General features: G+C 37.9%; 1 protein-coding gene across 2 annotated transcripts; it reads right to left on the minus strand.

The window, feature by feature from the left end:
- Window positions 1–252: 252 nt before the first annotated feature.
- LACTB2 (lactamase beta 2) lies at window positions 253–16,182 on the minus strand. Of its 2 annotated transcripts, none has more exons than XM_038129149.1 (7): window positions 15,937–16,182; window positions 15,233–15,396; window positions 13,974–14,097; window positions 11,055–11,233; window positions 6,887–7,035; window positions 5,096–5,173; window positions 253–2,478 (listed from the first exon to the last, which is right to left on the minus strand). In XM_038129149.1, exons 1-7 carry the CDS (start codon window positions 16,056–16,058, stop codon window positions 2,404–2,406), a joined length of 891 nt encoding a protein of 296 aa, XP_037985077.1. In that variant the 5' UTR covers window positions 16,059–16,182; the 3' UTR covers window positions 253–2,403. The 2 variants fall into 2 exon arrangements, with proteins under 2 accessions (XP_037985077.1, XP_037985076.1); XM_038129148.1 differs by having other exon boundaries at window positions 256–2,478; window positions 5,092–5,173.
- Between the last annotated feature and the right edge of the window lie 1,229 nt (window positions 16,183–17,411).

The following is a 17,411-nucleotide window of genomic DNA, read 5'->3' on the forward strand; positions in this document are numbered from 1 at the left end:
ACACAGTTTGCGCTTCCTTCTGTCCCCAGCTGTTTAGAAAGTTATCCCAGCAACAGGTATGATTAGCCCTTCTAACCTGTTAAGACAGAAATAGCCCCCTTCCCTCTTGTCATTTGTAACTTTTAATGTATCCTCAACAGATGAACACGTTTATGTGAGAGGGCTAATTCCCCTTTTTATACATACACATCATATCTTACATTGTCACCTTTTAAAAATAAACATTCCATTTGACATAACAAGGAGCCCTGAGACTTTTTCAAGATGCCATAGCCAAGTACCCTTTATTATATATACATCTTAGTAACAGTGCAATTTCTGCTCTTAATATTCCAAAGACACCATATACAATCATTAATGACTTGTCTGGTTAAACAGCCTTTTTCCTTTTCTTCTTTTTTTTTATTGTCAGGCATTTGCTGCAGCACAGCATAGAACATGGAGTTTTCTACTTGTGTCCTCTTGCTTTCTTCACCACTTGCAAGTCCCAACAATTCTTCAAGTGCATTCCAAAGTCATTTCCATGTATTTCAAAATTTATAGTAAAAACAGAAGAAAATTGTTAAGAAACAATTGAAAAATAATTGAAAAATTGTTAAGAAACAAATGAAAATTGTTCTTTAGCTCAGAAAGGTAATGAGACACCACCTCTTCATACCAGCTTCCTGCTGTCTTAGGTTCTCAGACCTCATGACAGGAAACTGTCATTTCACTGATATTTCTGTTGTCTTGAAGCAAAATGACACCATCCAGAGCATGTGAATTATCGTTTTATCTTTTTCCAAAAAGCAGTGATAATTATGTTTTTATGCCTAACAATGGAAAAGGTAACTATAAATTCATGGAATAGCTACAGGAAAACTAATTATCAATGGACAGAAGTCCATTTGAATACTGAGTAATCATTTCAAAAGGAATTGAAGAAAAAAAAAGTTTGTGGGAGGAACGGATAAAAAGTGTCTCCAAAAATGTAAGTAAACGGAAAATACAACAGGAAGAAAACCTAGCAGACCCGAGAAAGACCTCAGAATGGCACTGCAGAAAAAGTTAAAAGTAAGCATGTGTCATGATGTGGCCAAATTTCAGATGAATCAAGTTTGCAAGAAGCATCATTTTTACAGAAAGTAATTATTTCCCTTCTTCAGGGGTCTGCCTACTACCCCAGATATGATTTCAGTTTTGGGTTGTTATTCCTATGAGTATATTTGCTTTGGATTTGTCTCAGCTGATCAGAACAAATGCCATCAGCTTCATAAAATAATGTGAATTCTTAAGACATGCCTTAAGTACCCAAACATCTATGTGTGTTTCACAAAAGAGGGTACAGGATTCAACGGTCAAAGGTTTTCAAGGACATATATTTGTCCTTGGTATTTTCAAACATCTCAGATCTACTTTTGTTTTTTAAGGCTGAGTAATACTATAAGAAATGTATATATCATCAAATGTCACACACTTTGAATAGACAAAGTAATGCAAATATTTATGTCCTATTCTGCAAGTAGAAGGGTCACAGAGAACTGAACTTGCAGTTTAAATTAATCTCCAAACATATTTTAATACACTGTACACTATTTTCCAACCAAATACAACCTTTTAGTTAAAGTATTTCTACTTTAGGTAGATTAACAGCAAAACTTCATATGGCATGTAATACATATCTCAATTTCTACAGCTTTTTAATCACATTCTTACAGAATCTTACAAAGAATTTAAGAGTCTGCTCCAACTCCGTGCATTTTTTGACACTCGTTAGTTAAAATTAATGAATCCTTTGAATGAATTCCATAGAAATGGTGTTTCCACCAAAAAACCCCAAAAGTCTAGAATTACTTTCAGTGTTTGTTCAAACCTTCTGTACTGAGCAACCAGCAAAGACAAGCACAGTCAGTTGAATTAGAAAAGGAACATAAACCCCAGTATTACACCTGTTTGCAAAAATAACTTGGTTTTTTAGAATGTACAGGTAACTTATTAGAAAACCATTTTTTTGAGAAGCACAAGCAGGTGAAACCAGGTTTAGAATAACATATTTTCTGGGGTTTTTTTTACTAGAGATTTCTTTTATATATTTGATTTGTTAAGTTTATAATATTGCTTTAAGATAATATTATATTAAGTTTATGAGACCTTGCTATTTGTCTTTTGCCACCAACAATAAAACTCAGCACTTTATAACAAAGGTAGAATTCAATTCTTCGCACTCATTCCATTTCATTAACTCAGTACCCACCAGGGTACTTTAAAATTCCAATAAAGTAGACTGTGAAAAACACCAGTTAACTTACTGTAACATTGCTTTAAAATTGTTATCACTTTTTAAAAAACCAAGTAAAAATTAGTTTTAATTTTACATACAGTCCCAGCTCATTGTTGTAATTTTTCTTACAGCAACCATGCAGATTAAATATATTCCTGGGCAATCTTGCCTAACTTATAAATTGTTTTTCCATCTGAAGCTGGGAGTTTCATCACGTACTGTTAAGAAAAAGAAACCAAATTAGTTACAAACCAATACTTAGATTTTATTTATAAACATTAGATTATCCCAAACTTAACCTGTACATGAATATGTATGTCTACACATGACATTTATTATTAAAATTAAAGAAATACTTTCCTTCACGCCAGTGTTCAGTTTTAATTGAAGGTGATAAACATTAACTATTTCACAATGTAATCTAGCAATATAAAGAGTGAGTAATTAAAAGGTCTTAATAATCCTCCAGTTATTTAAAGTTTGGTAGAGTAAACTTTCTAGATAGTAAGAAATCTGAGGTAGTAGAGCACTTGTTGCACTTTCTGAAATTTATAACCTTTAGACAGAAAAAAAAGTCTGAACTCTTAAATTAAGAATAAATAAATTATTTTTATTTTTTCATCAGCTATGATGTGAAACAATGACCAAATTATTTATATCCAACCATGGGTTAAAGCTTACATGTGTGCGTTGTGCCACACCCCTGCTTACAAGACATTATTTTTCTTTTAAGTAAGACGAGCAACATTTTTGTTTGAATTAAGAGGCAGTGTCGCTCCCAATTGCAGTTATAAAAGTTACATACCGACAAAATCCACAATCCCTAGTATTGAGTGGGTAATTAATGACTGCAGCAGGCAGCATATGGCCATCATTTGCAGTGAGTAACTCACTTGTAAGGTTGTAATATGCCTGTCACATTCATTATTGATACTGACAAGATGTTCCTTTGGAAAAACGCTTTGAGAAAATTAAGCAAGACAGTGTTATGTCTACAGCTCAAGTCCTCCATAATGAGGACAAAACTTGAGATGCTGCAAGGTCTTGGAATATGTGGAAAGGGCATCAAAGGATATTAAAATCAAATGAGCAAGTACCATGAGTTCACAAGCATTTGTATGCTACATGCTCAGAATCAACAGAATTAGTCTTCCTCAACAGATGCCCTCAATTTGAACTGAAAAATGGGTAAAGGTCACGTGATGTTAAGCATTTACCATAGGTCTGGGCCTAAGCTTGTGTTTAAAAATTCAGCAACCCCAAGTGCTCCGATGAGATTGTTTCTCACTTTCTCTGTGCCCACAAATTCAAGTTTAAAAAACAAAACAAACTTCAAAGGGCACATCTTGTGCTTCCAGGAGAGCAAGACACATCTGAACAAAGGGCCTCCAACTGGAGTAGGAGAGTCCCAAGAATTACTCTGACTAGCATCTCCTCTAGTTATTTAACCTTTCTAATAATTTCAAGTAGTTGATACTTCATGAACAGACACATGACTGGATCTGCTTTTGCTTAAAAACTGAAATGTGATTTCTGAGAAAAACTGAATTGTTTTTGTTCAGTAAACATGAAAAGGGTGGTTTTGAGAAAACAAACCCTTAAGTCAGCAGCTCACTCAACCAAATTATTTCCTGGGCATTCAAAATGAAGACACTCTTGTAGGGAAGACCACCTTTAAAGAAAAAGTTAATTTATCCACTATTTGATCTCAACAGAAAATGCTGTTGCTTGAACTACTTTGAAAGTGAAAAGAAGGGATAAACAATCAACAGCACCTCACGCCCTCAATGAATCTGGTGGCACAAAATTGGAGAAATAGATATAACAATGATGTATGTTAATAACCAAGACTTGAGACAATGTTTAAAAGGCGGTGCAGTAAGTACCATGCTGGTAAAGTTTCTATGGCATTCTGCACAAAATAAGCCTAAAAAGAACATTTTCTGCACTTCAGTGATGACTGCATTCATGTAGCTCTGGTCTGTTTTCCTTGAATAAAAAGCAGGTTGTTATTATTATTACAAAAATTCAGTCTCAACGGTTCAGTTTGTACTTAGTAGCCATTCTATCAGTAAGATAAACAGAGGGTCTAAGTTGAAAAATATACACTAATTTCATGTTGTTATTCAGGTTGGTAAGTAGTAAAAATTTGCAACTGCTGTAAATTAATGTAATGATTTACTTATAAATAGACAGTCCTGACTGCAGTCATGTACTGTTCAGGAAGAAATATTTTCCTAAGCTTTGGCTGAGTAACATTTCCATGTGTACATGCCATTACAGAAACAATACTTCATCTGGTTCACTAAGGGTAAAGGCAAAATGTAAAAACACTAAACTAAATATAGCAGCTCTACTTAGGTACTGCACTAATCAGTAATTGCAAAAATTTACACTGCATGATTTTAACCATCTCTGTAACACATACATACAAAAATATGCAAAATATTTAGCATGGGCAGAAACTTAAATGTAAACCCATAAAATGCTATGTACATGCATATTTAAGTATGAATTTCAGAAAATACAAAAAGGTATAAATGCTAGCATTAGGAATGTATTCTATGGTATGTTTTAAATAAAAATTTAAAGGTACATGCATTGCAGTAATTTGAGCTCTAAGCACTCAAATACTTAATAGAATATTTTCTAGAAGTTTGTGAATACTATACAACCATTCTGTATATTACTCTAATTTGTCTGATGGACAGCTCCTGCAAAAAATACCATTTTTTCCCCCTAGAAAATAATGCACTAAAATAATATGAGAAATAGTGCACAGAACATCAAAATGAAAATGACCCTCCTTCCACCCTTCATCCACAACTTACACACTTTTCCTTCTTTTTCCAGCTTCTTCAAGTGGACCAGGAGGTTATGTTCTGCTGCTGGAAGTAAATTCTCAGGGATTTCCTAATGGGAATAAAAAATACCCACTTTGTAATTGTTTAAATACCCATCCATTATTTTTTCAATATATGGAACCCATGGTTTACTACCACAGATTTTCCTCTTCTGAATCGGTATGGGAACATTCAGTTAGTTATGTAATAACAGGAAATTAAGATGAGTAAATCGATTTTACACCAGTTAAATGAGCAGTCTAACAACTGCATTTTTGTTTACTTTGCTTGGTTTTTTGCACTAAGGAGACTCGACTCCTGAGCTTGGTCTGCCCTGGGTTGTCAGTGTAGCTGAATATTTTTAAAGACAAATTCATGATGCATTTCTCTACAGATAACTGTCCCTTCTATTCCATGACAACATTTGCATAGATTTAAATATCCTGTAGCAATTAGTATCTGTAAATGAGTAAACAATAAAAAATGTAACAGTTTCAGGAAGACAAAATATCTCTTACAATTCTTCAATGCTCATTATGTAACACCTGTTGCCCAGAAAAGCTGCGGATGTCCCATTCCTAGAAGGGTTCAAGGACAAGGTGGATGGGGCTTTGAGCAACCTGGTCTTGTGGAAGGTATCACTGTCCATGGCAGGGGTGATGGAAATTGCTGACCTTTAAAGTCCCTTCCAACCTAAACCATGCTATGATTGTATGACGACTGCTCAAAATCCTCCTCTCCAGCTCTATCATCCTAAAGGTAAAGCACTTTTTTTTCCTTTTAGAAAATTAAAAAGTTCTTCAAATAATATGTGTGGCAGGAAAATTCACTAGAAAATTAGTTAAATAAATTGTGGACCTTGAGAATACTTTGAAAGCATATACTTTATTTTGTAATATCAAGCTGTAATTGTACTGAAAAATTCCTATATAGACAGGACAAGTGGTTTATGATTTACAGAAACATGAGAATGGCTCTATACTTAAAACCTAGCTCATCAGGCAGGAGAACTGCAGAAGCTTAACGGCCATCGGTAATGGTACATCAGCACTGCAAAACGTTCACTGTGATATAGTCATTCTTTTGGAAACTGGGTATCAGCAGAACCACGAAAAATGAGCTGCAAAGCTGTTACAGACCGGTTCACAAGCCACAGCCATTGGCAACTTTGACATCTTCCTCTAAAGCAGAAATACTGTATCTCTTATCTCTACTTGTGAGGAGGATAACCCCACACCACAGGGAAAAACTGAAGAGGTTACATGAAGGATAATGAAGTAGCAGTAAAGTACTGTTACACCAGTCTAAAGACGCATACAAGCTATCCAATATCTGAGCTGCAATATCCTTCTTTGTGGTGTGGAACTGCAGTTCACCTGTAACCTCCTGCAGATTGAAAAAATCAAGAACTCAAAGTTTTCAACCATTCTTCAGGAGACTCTAAAGACACTTCGGGAAAGCCACAACCAACAGTCATGTCATACTTTTCACTTTGAACCAAGCACTACAATTTAATTTTTACTTAGTCTTATGAAACTGTGCCTAAGACCTGGATAGTTAAACAAGTTTTTAAGAATCATGTGGGCATCACTCCAACTAAGTGCTTAAACAAGTGCTTAAAGGCACAGTCATAATTGAACCCTGAACAGGCAGAAAGAGTTTTTATCCCTTTCAAAGACCCACCATGATTTTCATTCAAAGACCATTACTGCTACATACAAGTTTTATGAACCTAATCTCAATTTTCTTTAGTTTGATCTAAAAACTTTTGATCAACAATTACCTTGTATACCATCTTTACAAGCTCTGCAGATGTATATGATTTCCCAGCATCCTTCTGGAAAACATTTAGAATTTGCTGCTCACGTGCAAGTCGGTGAGAAATGTAGTTTTGGATTCTAGTATTTGCATCACGTACTACTGGGCCATGACCTAAAAATCAAAACACATGTACCAGAGCACTATTACTTACATTTGTAATTAAGTATGCTATTGAATAATTGAAACATTCTTATGTAAACTCTAGTAGATTTAAAAGCCATGAGAAGAAGATCTGAACATCTGTATTACAGTCTGCATCTGCAAAGCATTAAGATGGAAAGGAAGAATTAGGATATCAAAAGTCTGAATGGGGAAAAGGGAATACTTCAGATGGAATAAGGAAAGCAAGGGAAGACTACTTCAGGCCATTAGAAAAAAGGAAAGGAGTTCCCTGCTGAACTGAAAGATGAGATTTAGATTACTGTATTATCTTTGCCTGTATTCCTCTCCCCAAAGGATATTGACACTAATGGTTTAAACTGATACTGGCCCTTGAACAATAATGGCTGACGCAAAGGACTCAGGTACTACTGTCCTGTTGGGGCAAACACCAAGGTGACATCTTTAACTGTGACATGTACTTTTCCCAAACAAATCTTCAAAACTGATTCACACACTGTATTTTATGCCTTTAAAAACACTGTCATGAATATGATAAAAAAAATTAATAGGAAACAAGTAAGTGAGGCAGTTGGAATATATCAGGGCAGGAAAAATGGAAGGCACAGGGAAAGATAGAGGTGGATAATTTTATGTCTGGCTGGTTAATAAGCAAAACATATTTTTTCCTGGACTGACTGTGGCAGATCAGAAATGTTCAACTTACTTAAAGGTCTTTGAATCACATTATGAAAAGGCTTGATTGGTAAAGCACTAATCTTTATGAAAAATCAAATACTGTCTCACGGTACATTAAAATAACAGAGAAAATATCATTCAGCCATGAGAGCTACCTGCATAGGAATCAAACTTATTGTGTTATCTATAGAGGAATTAACTTGCACAAACATTCATCACATGCTTTTTATTGCAAGTTTTCCTATTTCTCTGCCTGTACAACTCACCTGAAGTAGCAGCAGCAACTTACAGCTCTGCCCTCTGAGTGAAAACTCTTAAGTAATTTATAAAATTAGTAGAAAAGAAACTACTGTAAAAAAACCATAGCTTTCTTTTAGAAGTTATTTAGTATCATCAAAATCAGTTTCTTTTGAGTTTCTCTAGCTATTAAAAAAATCACTGTATTCTTTACCTGTACTTTTGGGCTTACTGATTAAATGGGTTTTTGATTTTTAAGCTTTTAAAATCAAAAAGCTTACTTTGCCTGACAACAGGCAGCTTACAGAAAAAGAGCAACTGATTTTCATGTTTTGAACTAAACTGTCAAAGGAATCTATCCTTCTCTAAGTGAAAATATTTATACATCTCAACTTACACACTCACTTCAGCATGTTTGAAATTACTAAGTATACATTGAAACTTACCTTGTTTAAGTAAGTATTATAAATACAAGATATGTAATGTGTAAACAAAGCTATACTGGCATATGCATTTATATTTAATGATTTCAAACATATTTAATATGAAGCTATTTTTCCTTACAAAATAAATCACAAGTATAACAGTATCTCTACTGTTACCATTTATACACCCAAAACTTTAAAATTTTTTTAGAAAAAACACAGTAAGATATACAAAGCAGAGACTGGAATGTTAACTGTCCATTCTCTTGCATTCTCTAATGACAGAGGTGTCACTGAAGTAATCAAAATTAAGGCTTGCATATGGAATCACAAGGCATTCTTAAAACCTGGCCCTACTCTTCCAAGTGATTTGATTGACTTAGACTACAAGACCAATGTCAGAACCTGAAATGGAACCCACATTTTCAAAGTTAAAGGGACTTGATATCCATTATATCATCTATCCACAGCTGTTGTGTATGCATATACATACATTAAAATAATCTCAGAAAGGCTGGAACTAAATCCAGATGCGGAACTTTCCCAACCATCATTTTTCAGGGACAGCAGAATAGTTATTTATTTATTAACAAATAAATGGATTAATAGCTGAATAAAAGTAAAATGTTTCTGAGCATATGAAAAGCACTCTCAAAATATGTCTTTCCATAAATTCAGCTTTAATTTCAGACAGATTGATATTGTTTTCTCATAACACATTGTGAAGTGTGAGATTCTTTTAATTTAAATTACAGCACAAAGGATGTTAATTGAAGAAAACAATTGCCTTGTGAAATCTTCCACAAATTCCTAAATCCGGTACCATTTTTTTCTGTATTACCAAGGAAAATTGTTTATTATTACAGGATGGGGAGCCCTCTGCTGACTAAAATGTCCTTTTCTTGTTCCAAGGATTCTCATCAAATATTATCTGTAATTAGATATCCTGAGTGTTGTGCCAAAGTCATTCCCACATTAAATTAAAAAAGAAACATAGAAAGGGAAGGATTGACAAAATTCATCCAACCTCAGGTAGCCAGCAGTCAGTTTATTAGAAAAATTCATGCAATTCTGAGGCTACCACATGAGTGCTAAAGCATTGGTGGAGGAAATAGTTCAAGAATTATAAAGACCTAATACTGCAGCACAGAGTGATCAGCTTGTACAGAATATATTGATAAAGGAAAGTACTTCTGCTGTAGTTATACCCAACAGTATCACCAATTGTTCCAATGGGGCAATAGCACTTTTGCACAACTGCGTGTACATTTTGTGGTGCATGGATGAAAAAAGAAAGTTAGTTCCAAACCATCTCAATATCATCACTGAAAATGCAAGATGTCAGACTGGCTTCCTAATTGCAAGTCCAGTACGAGCACAGTTAAAACAGTAGCAAACACAAATAAAGAACACAGATGTTCAGCCTTGGTGAAAGTGTAATCTAGATACAAAACCATTAAGAACAGAATGAAATACAACAGATAATTGGTAAACCAAGCAGAATTTGACATACATGGGGTTTTGGAAGGCAGAAATTCAGTTAGAGGAACAGACTGCGTTTTGCAGGTATTAAGAAAGAAGGAAAGAAAAGAAACCATTTGGTTGAGATTCTGGAGGCTAAAAAATTGTTAGTTTTAATGGTTAGTTAAGTCAGTTGAGTTGGTTGGTTAAGTCAGTTAGGTCATAAATATGACCAAGTCACTATTCTGTCTACATCAACCTCTACGTCTATGGAATACGTAAGAATGGTTTTCTTAAACAGCATTTTTATGCCGAGATCTTAAAGGACACAAACTTCAAAAGAAGGCTATTTTAAGAGTGAACACAAGAGAGCAGACTAAACATAGATGGCTAATGAAAAAAGGTGCAACTGAGAACATAAAGTAGCTTGGAATGACAAGTTGAAGATGAAACAGAAAAAGTCAGAAAAAAATCCTGAGACGTAGCTCTGAAAAAGCAAATGAGGAGCTTAAACTGTAGTTCCATAATGAATTCTTAAAATGTAGTCTTGTCAAACAGACATGGTATATATGAAAAGTAAATGCATTCCCAATGTTCGAAGGAGAGAGAGGAAAATAATTAAAGGAAATCCATAGACTGAATGGACAGGCAACTTATTTTTAGAACATTTTTGGCCTCCTGGTTCTTGTTCAAATTGAACCTAAATCATTAACTAAGATTACCACTTTACAGTACTGCAGCTTTCCAAGATGAATTTGTGATTAATCTGTACTACAAAGGACACACAACTCTCAAAAAACATTACTAGGTTACTCACATTGACAGTGTATGTGGGGATGAAAAGGAACAAAGGAACAACTATTATTTTTTCTTCCAGGATAACATTCAAGCACAGGGATAGAGTAATGTAAGAAAATTAAATCTGCTGTACAATTCCAACAGTGAAAGATTATGGCCCCTGGCGTCTTTGGGCACAGAAAGACAAGATCCACCCTGAAATGGAGAAATTTAAGAAAGGAAAGATACCCATGACTGAAAATTTTCAAGTTTTGCAAACCACCATGACAAGGTCAGCTCAGCTTACTGCTTATTAAATTGAATTGTTACATCAGGACTGATGTTTGATTGTAATAATTGCTCTCAAATTCTTAGAGGAGATTTAAAAAAATTACACAGTAAAAGAGAGCAGTTAAAACCAAAACCACTTACCTGGATAAATCAAATCTGGTTTCATTTCTAACAACTTTTTCAACGTTTTCATGTAATCAGACAGATCTTCTATTACTGTTGTTCCTTCCCCTAAAATACAGTCACCCGAAAATACAGCATTTTCTTCTTCTAGATGTAAAATCATATGATCATCAGTGTGTCCTGGTGTATATAAAACTCTGTTCAAAGAACAAAAAAAGCATGTGTTCTTCATACAGCATATATACTTCATTTTTGAAGCCAGAACAAATGATGGTAAAATAATACACTTGCAAAGCAGCCCATAACAAGAACAAGAAAAAAACTGATCAAAAAAGGCTGAAAAGTTGACGTAAACAGGTATCACTCTGCCTAATCCCAATCCATTTTCTTATACCATCTAGAGAACACCAATCACCTCTAGCATGCTTTTACTTACATCACACACCATAATACAACTGCATTAAAGGAGCTGACTAGCCATGCAGAATTTCTGTTACAGAGGGCATTATTCTGAAGCTTTAAAAAATAAAATTGACATGTTATTTCCAGAACGGAATAAGGAAAGATTGAAACACTTGAAGTTCTTAACATACACGTTGTACTTTGGAATTAGGGTAAGGATGATATCTTTCATTTCGAAATTAACTACAAACTTCTGAACTTGACCCAGATAAACTTCAGCCTCCAAAAATTTATTTTTCCTTGAAAGCCCCATAGCACAGTGGAGCACAGCTGTCAAATAAAGAGAACCATGGTATTTCAGCTGTTCTGTGTGCAGGTCATTAAACACCTGCATGGTAAGGATTAAGGACCCACAGCTTGGACAAGCAGTGTATTAGCAGGCAGCAAAGGGACAGTGGGTATGTATACAGTATATGGCAACCTGAGCTGCCAAGGAGCTGCACTGGGGTGTCCTTTCATGATGATTTCTGAAAAGCGGAAGGGCCTTATGCTAAGGCTGATGCAGACTGAAAGTAACACAACTCCGATCAGCATCACTACTGATATTCATTGGAACCTTCTCATTAATGGCAGATGCACCAAAGCAGTGATCAGGAACTGACAGAGCTGGGGCCAAGTGTGGTGTACAGGGCAAGGCTGAACAGCTCCCAGCCAAGCTGATGCAGGGCTGGGAGACCACAAGTGTAGCATCATCTGATGCAATGACTTCCAGCTCCTACTGAATACTGAGCTCAGGAGAAAGCTGGTGAGCCATCGCCCTGTGGAGGCAACAGCAAAATCACATTGATGGGCTCACCTTTGGGACATGGTATCCTTCAGTTCTTGATGAAATTATCTCCAGGAAGCCAAACCACTAACATGAAAAAACAGCAGAAAGAGAATGCCAGACAGTGTGTGGAGAGTTGCTGCCAGCATGTCTTGCCCCCTTGCTGTGGCACACCTTGAAAACCTGAGAGCTGCTAACTAAAATTTAACATGCAGATACTGCTGTTTTGGAACCAGTGGTGGGTCTAGGAGTATCCTGGAAGTGGTTACTGAATTAATCCAGATGAGAATTCCTGCTTTTAATCAACCATAAAGTTTGGCTGCATTACCCCTGTTACAACCCACCCACAGGGGCTGTGATGTTTGTTATAACTTCTCTTCAGGATCAACAAGGACACCAGACTATGTGTCTGGGAACTCCCATGCTTTCTGGTATAAACTAGCTCACTATTTGGTCTCAGAAGTGCTGGCTAAGAAGCCCTCCACTTTGAGGACACACTTCAACAAGCTCCCAACTGTCGCAACAAACTTCTCACAGGTGTTGGGTACAAGCCCTGTATTTTTACAACACCTTTCAACAAGCTCTGAACTCCCACACCAGCACAGCCAGCCTGTTTGAGCCCTCCAGGCACCAAGGTAGGGTGGGGGAGGCACTGTGAATCTGAAGACAGAAAAGTCAGTTGGCTCAGGACCATGCTGTTCCACCTCCAGGGGACTCTCCCTGCCAATCACAACTTCCCTGTCGCAAGTCAGAATGTCTGAGACAAAACACGCCTATGTCTGGTCCTCCACAATCCCAAACTTCAAAATGTGCTAATCCTTGACTCACTTGGATTGAAATAAAAAAAATATTTTCCATCTCCAAATTTTTGTCCAAACACAGGCCACTTAGGGTAGTGAAAAGTCTTCAGTATGCAATATAAGATGCTTTTTATTTCTATTTTTACACTAATAAAATAAAATGCTTTTGGACAAAACACATCCCTTTTCTTTTTAAATGTTTTTTTCTTTGCAATCAACCAAGTGACATATTCTACAAGTGGGAGATAGTTCCCATCTAAAATGAGGAAAACAGGCAAACTTTGTCCTTATAAGAATAATGCCTTGTTAGTGAAAGGAGTCTGAAGACAGAATGGTCAGATCTTTTTATTGTGTGTGTGCTTCCATGAGGCACAGTAGCTTTCTGCTTCACACTCATTCAGACTAACATATACATGCCATGGAAAGAAGTCCTCCAAAACTGGCATCCTACAAGAACCTCACAGGTTCAAGGTCTAAAATTTAACATTTAAAGTATTAAATGTTTTAGAGGCTCCTAGGGATATATTTTTAAAGTAAAATTAAAGGCATGCTAAATAATCCAGCCAGACTACTACAGACTTCTGCAATTTTAAAAGTAACTAATTATGTAAGAGAGATGACAAAGTATGTAAAATCTTATTTGATTTTCCTGCAGAAAGTGATTTTCTAGGGAAATATTGTTAATTTCTCTGCTGAGTCTAGAGACAAAATCCAAAGGCTAATTTCTGATAATTCTCATTCACAAAAACAATGTCTTTGCATTAACATATCCTGCTGGATCATGACAGGAAGTCTACATGCATAAGTGCTGAAAAGATTAGATGTATGGACTGGCAATCATTAGACATTAGGATACACGTACATGTCAGAATTCTGAAGAAAAAAGAACTTGAAGAAATTCATGGTTACCTGAGTGTGGCTCCCTCTGTCTCTACCACATCTCCATCTTTAAGATAACAATATTTATGTCCTCCTTCTATTGTTTCTTCACAGTGAGGGACACGAGGGAGCTTAGATATGCGATATTCTGAGTCTAATATTAAAGGAAAGCAAAGAAAATGATGTTTTGAGTTTGTCACTAACAAAGGTAATTCTACAGACAGGTTACTTTTTGAAAAAGTACTACTAATTATCACACAGTATGAATACAAAACTAGAAACAACAAATTCTGTAAAGTAACTTGATATTTGTAGAGCAGCCTTATTCCAGAGCCAAAACCACCAAACAGTGAAAGCCACTGATCCTGAATACAGCACTCCATACCAGTGACAAATTTGGAGTTGGAAAAAAAAAACACATATAAAATTAATCAAGATCAGTTATTATTATATTCTACAAATGTTACTTCTTGTCTCATGAGCCAATTACCCCAAGTTTTTACAATGCCACTAAGGTTTCTGCCCTCACCTTTTGCTTTATGATTCACAGAAGCATCTCTCAACATTTGTCTAAAACTGGATGAAGACTTTTTGACCTGCAACTTCTCTCAGCTTTTATAATTCCAAACAGTGCATAAAATGCAAACACCTTGGCTGCAACAGCTATATAGATAGCAACCCAGAGAGGCATTTATATCCCTTGCTAGTCTTTACAATCACATTGATAGGCTGGCAAGCCCAAAATCCTCACCAAAACAGCAGTTGTTTTCAGTAGTGCCCAGGCTTCATTGCAGGTAAGTACCTGGCAACTTTACAAAATTAAGCCTGTGACAAAGCTTGTCACAAAGTCCAACAATGTTAAGAATTACCACATTAGCCATACTGCTTATTCTCTTTGCAGATGCCAACACAGAAATGTCTCTTACTGTTTATCAACATGGAATACACATTTTTAGATCAAACTTTACTTGCACACTGCCCTACTGCTTTCCCCTTGTGCTCCGAGGCCTATGAATTTGTCAGCAACTACTTATGGGCTCCTCTAAGGAATCCCAAAGTTATGTATGCTTCTTTTTACAACTCAAGCTATTTGTCATTACAAAAGTGAAAATAACAATAAATTTATCATTGCTGTCCAAGTAAAACAGAAGCAGTACCAAGTTTTTCTCACATCTCTTAGTACCATGCTGATAGCAATCTAGGTTTTTGATTTGCACGGAAGCATTCGGTTAATGCTTTTCTTGCCATGTATTTAGCATTTTCAGCAACATTTGAAATTTTTGGCCTACCACTTGGAATGTTTTTGCAGATATCAGGTATTCCACCAGTATGATCACGATGCCAGTGTGTCACTAAAATTTCTTGAATGGCGATGTTGAACTCTGACAGTGCCTGCTTCAAACAGCTGATATATTCAGGAATAGCTGGCTCTCCAGTGTCAATAAGGACTCTTCTACACACGGACCACAAAAAAGGGAGGGAGAGACACACACCAGAGAAAAAAAAGAGTGTTCACATGGCAGCCAAGTAACACTAATAAAATAAGCCAACAGATGGAAATTTAGCAATAATGGATGTCTCCATATCCAGACGCCACCTTTTTGCCTCCTGGCATTCCACCCCCGCAGGATAACAATTTAAAAAGTGGAATAAGTACTAAATGTAGGCCACACATTTACAACTCCGCGACAAGTGGCAGAAGCCACCGTTTAGTACTTGAGGCACAAGCCCGCTTCCCTCACTGAATTCCCGGCCGGGGCCCAAGGGTCGCCCGGACCAGACTCCACATCCCACCCGCCCAAGCCGCCAGCGGGCAGCTCCTCAAATGTATCGCTGTACGCTTTCTTTCCTCTTTTTAGCGCTGACTCAGGGATTTGGGAACAGGCCGGCAGCGGCCTCTCGAGCTGGAAGCAGCACACGGTCCCCAGGCGGGGCCGGGGCAGCGGAGCCTGGTCCGCCGTGCCCTGCCCCGCTCCCCGAGCAGGCTCGGTACCTGTGCCCGGAGCCCACCAGGTAGGTGTTGGTGCCCTGCAGGGTCATGGGCCCCGGGTTGCAGCCCAGCACCCGCACCACCCGCGACGAGAGCCGCTCGATGCGTGGCAGCAGCGACACCATCTCTGCAGCGAACGCCCCCGAACCCCCGGCTCCGCTTCCCTCAGGACGCCGCAGGACGGCAGGGCAGAAGCCTCTGTGGCAGGGCGGAAGCCTCTGCGGCCCTGCTCCGCCTCCCGGGGCGCGGCCGCGGCGCCTTCCGCCCGCCTGCGGGGCGGCTCCTTCCGTTCCACGGCGGGGTGGGGAGGCTGCGGGGCTAACACCGGCTGCTAACGGCGGAGTCCGTGGTGGTCCAGTCGGATAAAGTTGTCCCGCGTGCAGGGGGCCCGTTCTCGGTGGAATTCAGTTCTCCGTGCCGGCTCGGTGCCTCGCTGCTGCCCAGTGAGAGGCATGTCCGTGCTCTGTCGGCTATTTCCAGAGAAATTTGTTGGAAGCGACAGATGCACCTTCTCTGTATCCCCGGAGCGCGCCTTCTTAAGGGGGTGTAGGAAGTGCGTATGCTCCCGCACATAGGAACTATCTGGGATTCAGCATTTTTAAAAAAATCGGAGAGCTACTGGAGAGTGTCCAGCAAAGGGACTGGAGCATCTCTTTTGCAAGGAAAAGCTGAGAGAGATAGGACTGTCCAGCCTGGAGAAGAACAGGCTCAGGAAAATCTCATCGTATGTAAAAACCTGAAGAGAGGGTGTGTAGTGGGCAGAGCCAGGCTCTGTCACAGGGCAGTTGCCTCAGGTCCTGTCATGGTGCCCAGTGCCAGCGCCAGAGGCAATGGGCACAAGCTGGAACACAGGATGTTCACTCTGAGCATCAGGAAACACTTTCACTGTGTGGGTGACCAAGAGCTGGCACAGGGGGCCCAGGGAGGTTGTGGAGTTTGCACCCTTTGGTGATGCTCAAAACTCATCTGGACGTGGTCCTGCACATGTGGCTCTGGGTGGCCCTGCTTGAGCTGGGGGCTTCAAATGTGAACTCCAGTGGTCCCTCCCCAGCTCAGCCAGTCTGTGATTTTGTGAAATTATGTCACTGTCATCCAAGTAGAAATAATGTGTTTGCAAGCAGCATTCATTGTAGCTCCTACAATATGCTGAGATTTACCTGTTTGACTTTGCAGTGTCTCCTCTGAAACCCCTGATTAATTGCCTTTCAAGTGATGTTGTTAAAGAAAATAGGGCAGACTTGTTCTCTCCTTAAACTACATATAAATGAAGAATAAACATAATTTAACCTGAAATAAAAGCAGGTAATATTACTGCAGGTAACTTTATTAATATTTATTAGAATTTCAAATATTATCTGATTGTTTTATACTTACATAGAATCTCATATGGTACCTGTTATAAGGTGATCATAGCAATACAAAGCCACTTCCAGAAACTGTACCACTGATGCTGATAATCAATATATTTAGGTCTTCAA

This window comes from Motacilla alba, chromosome 2 (assembly GCF_015832195.1).
Source record: "Motacilla alba alba isolate MOTALB_02 chromosome 2, Motacilla_alba_V1.0_pri, whole genome shotgun sequence".
NCBI lineage: Eukaryota > Metazoa > Chordata > Aves > Passeriformes > Motacillidae > Motacilla > Motacilla alba.

Bases quoted from the DNA above. Each gene is read 5' to 3' on its own strand.
- LACTB2 (XM_038129149.1), bottom strand. From the start codon at position 16,058: ATGGTGTCGCTGCTGCCACGCATCGAGCGGCTCTCGTCGCGGGTGGTG. The intron at 14,098-15,232 runs GTAGGCCAAAAA...CTTTAATATTAG, and splicing joins CTGCAAAAACATTCCAAGTG to ACTCAGAATATCGCATATCT. The intron at 2,479-5,095 runs GTGTGTAAGTTG...TTTTCTTAACAG, and splicing joins AGCTGGAAAAAGAAGGAAAA to TACGTGATGAAACTCCCAGC.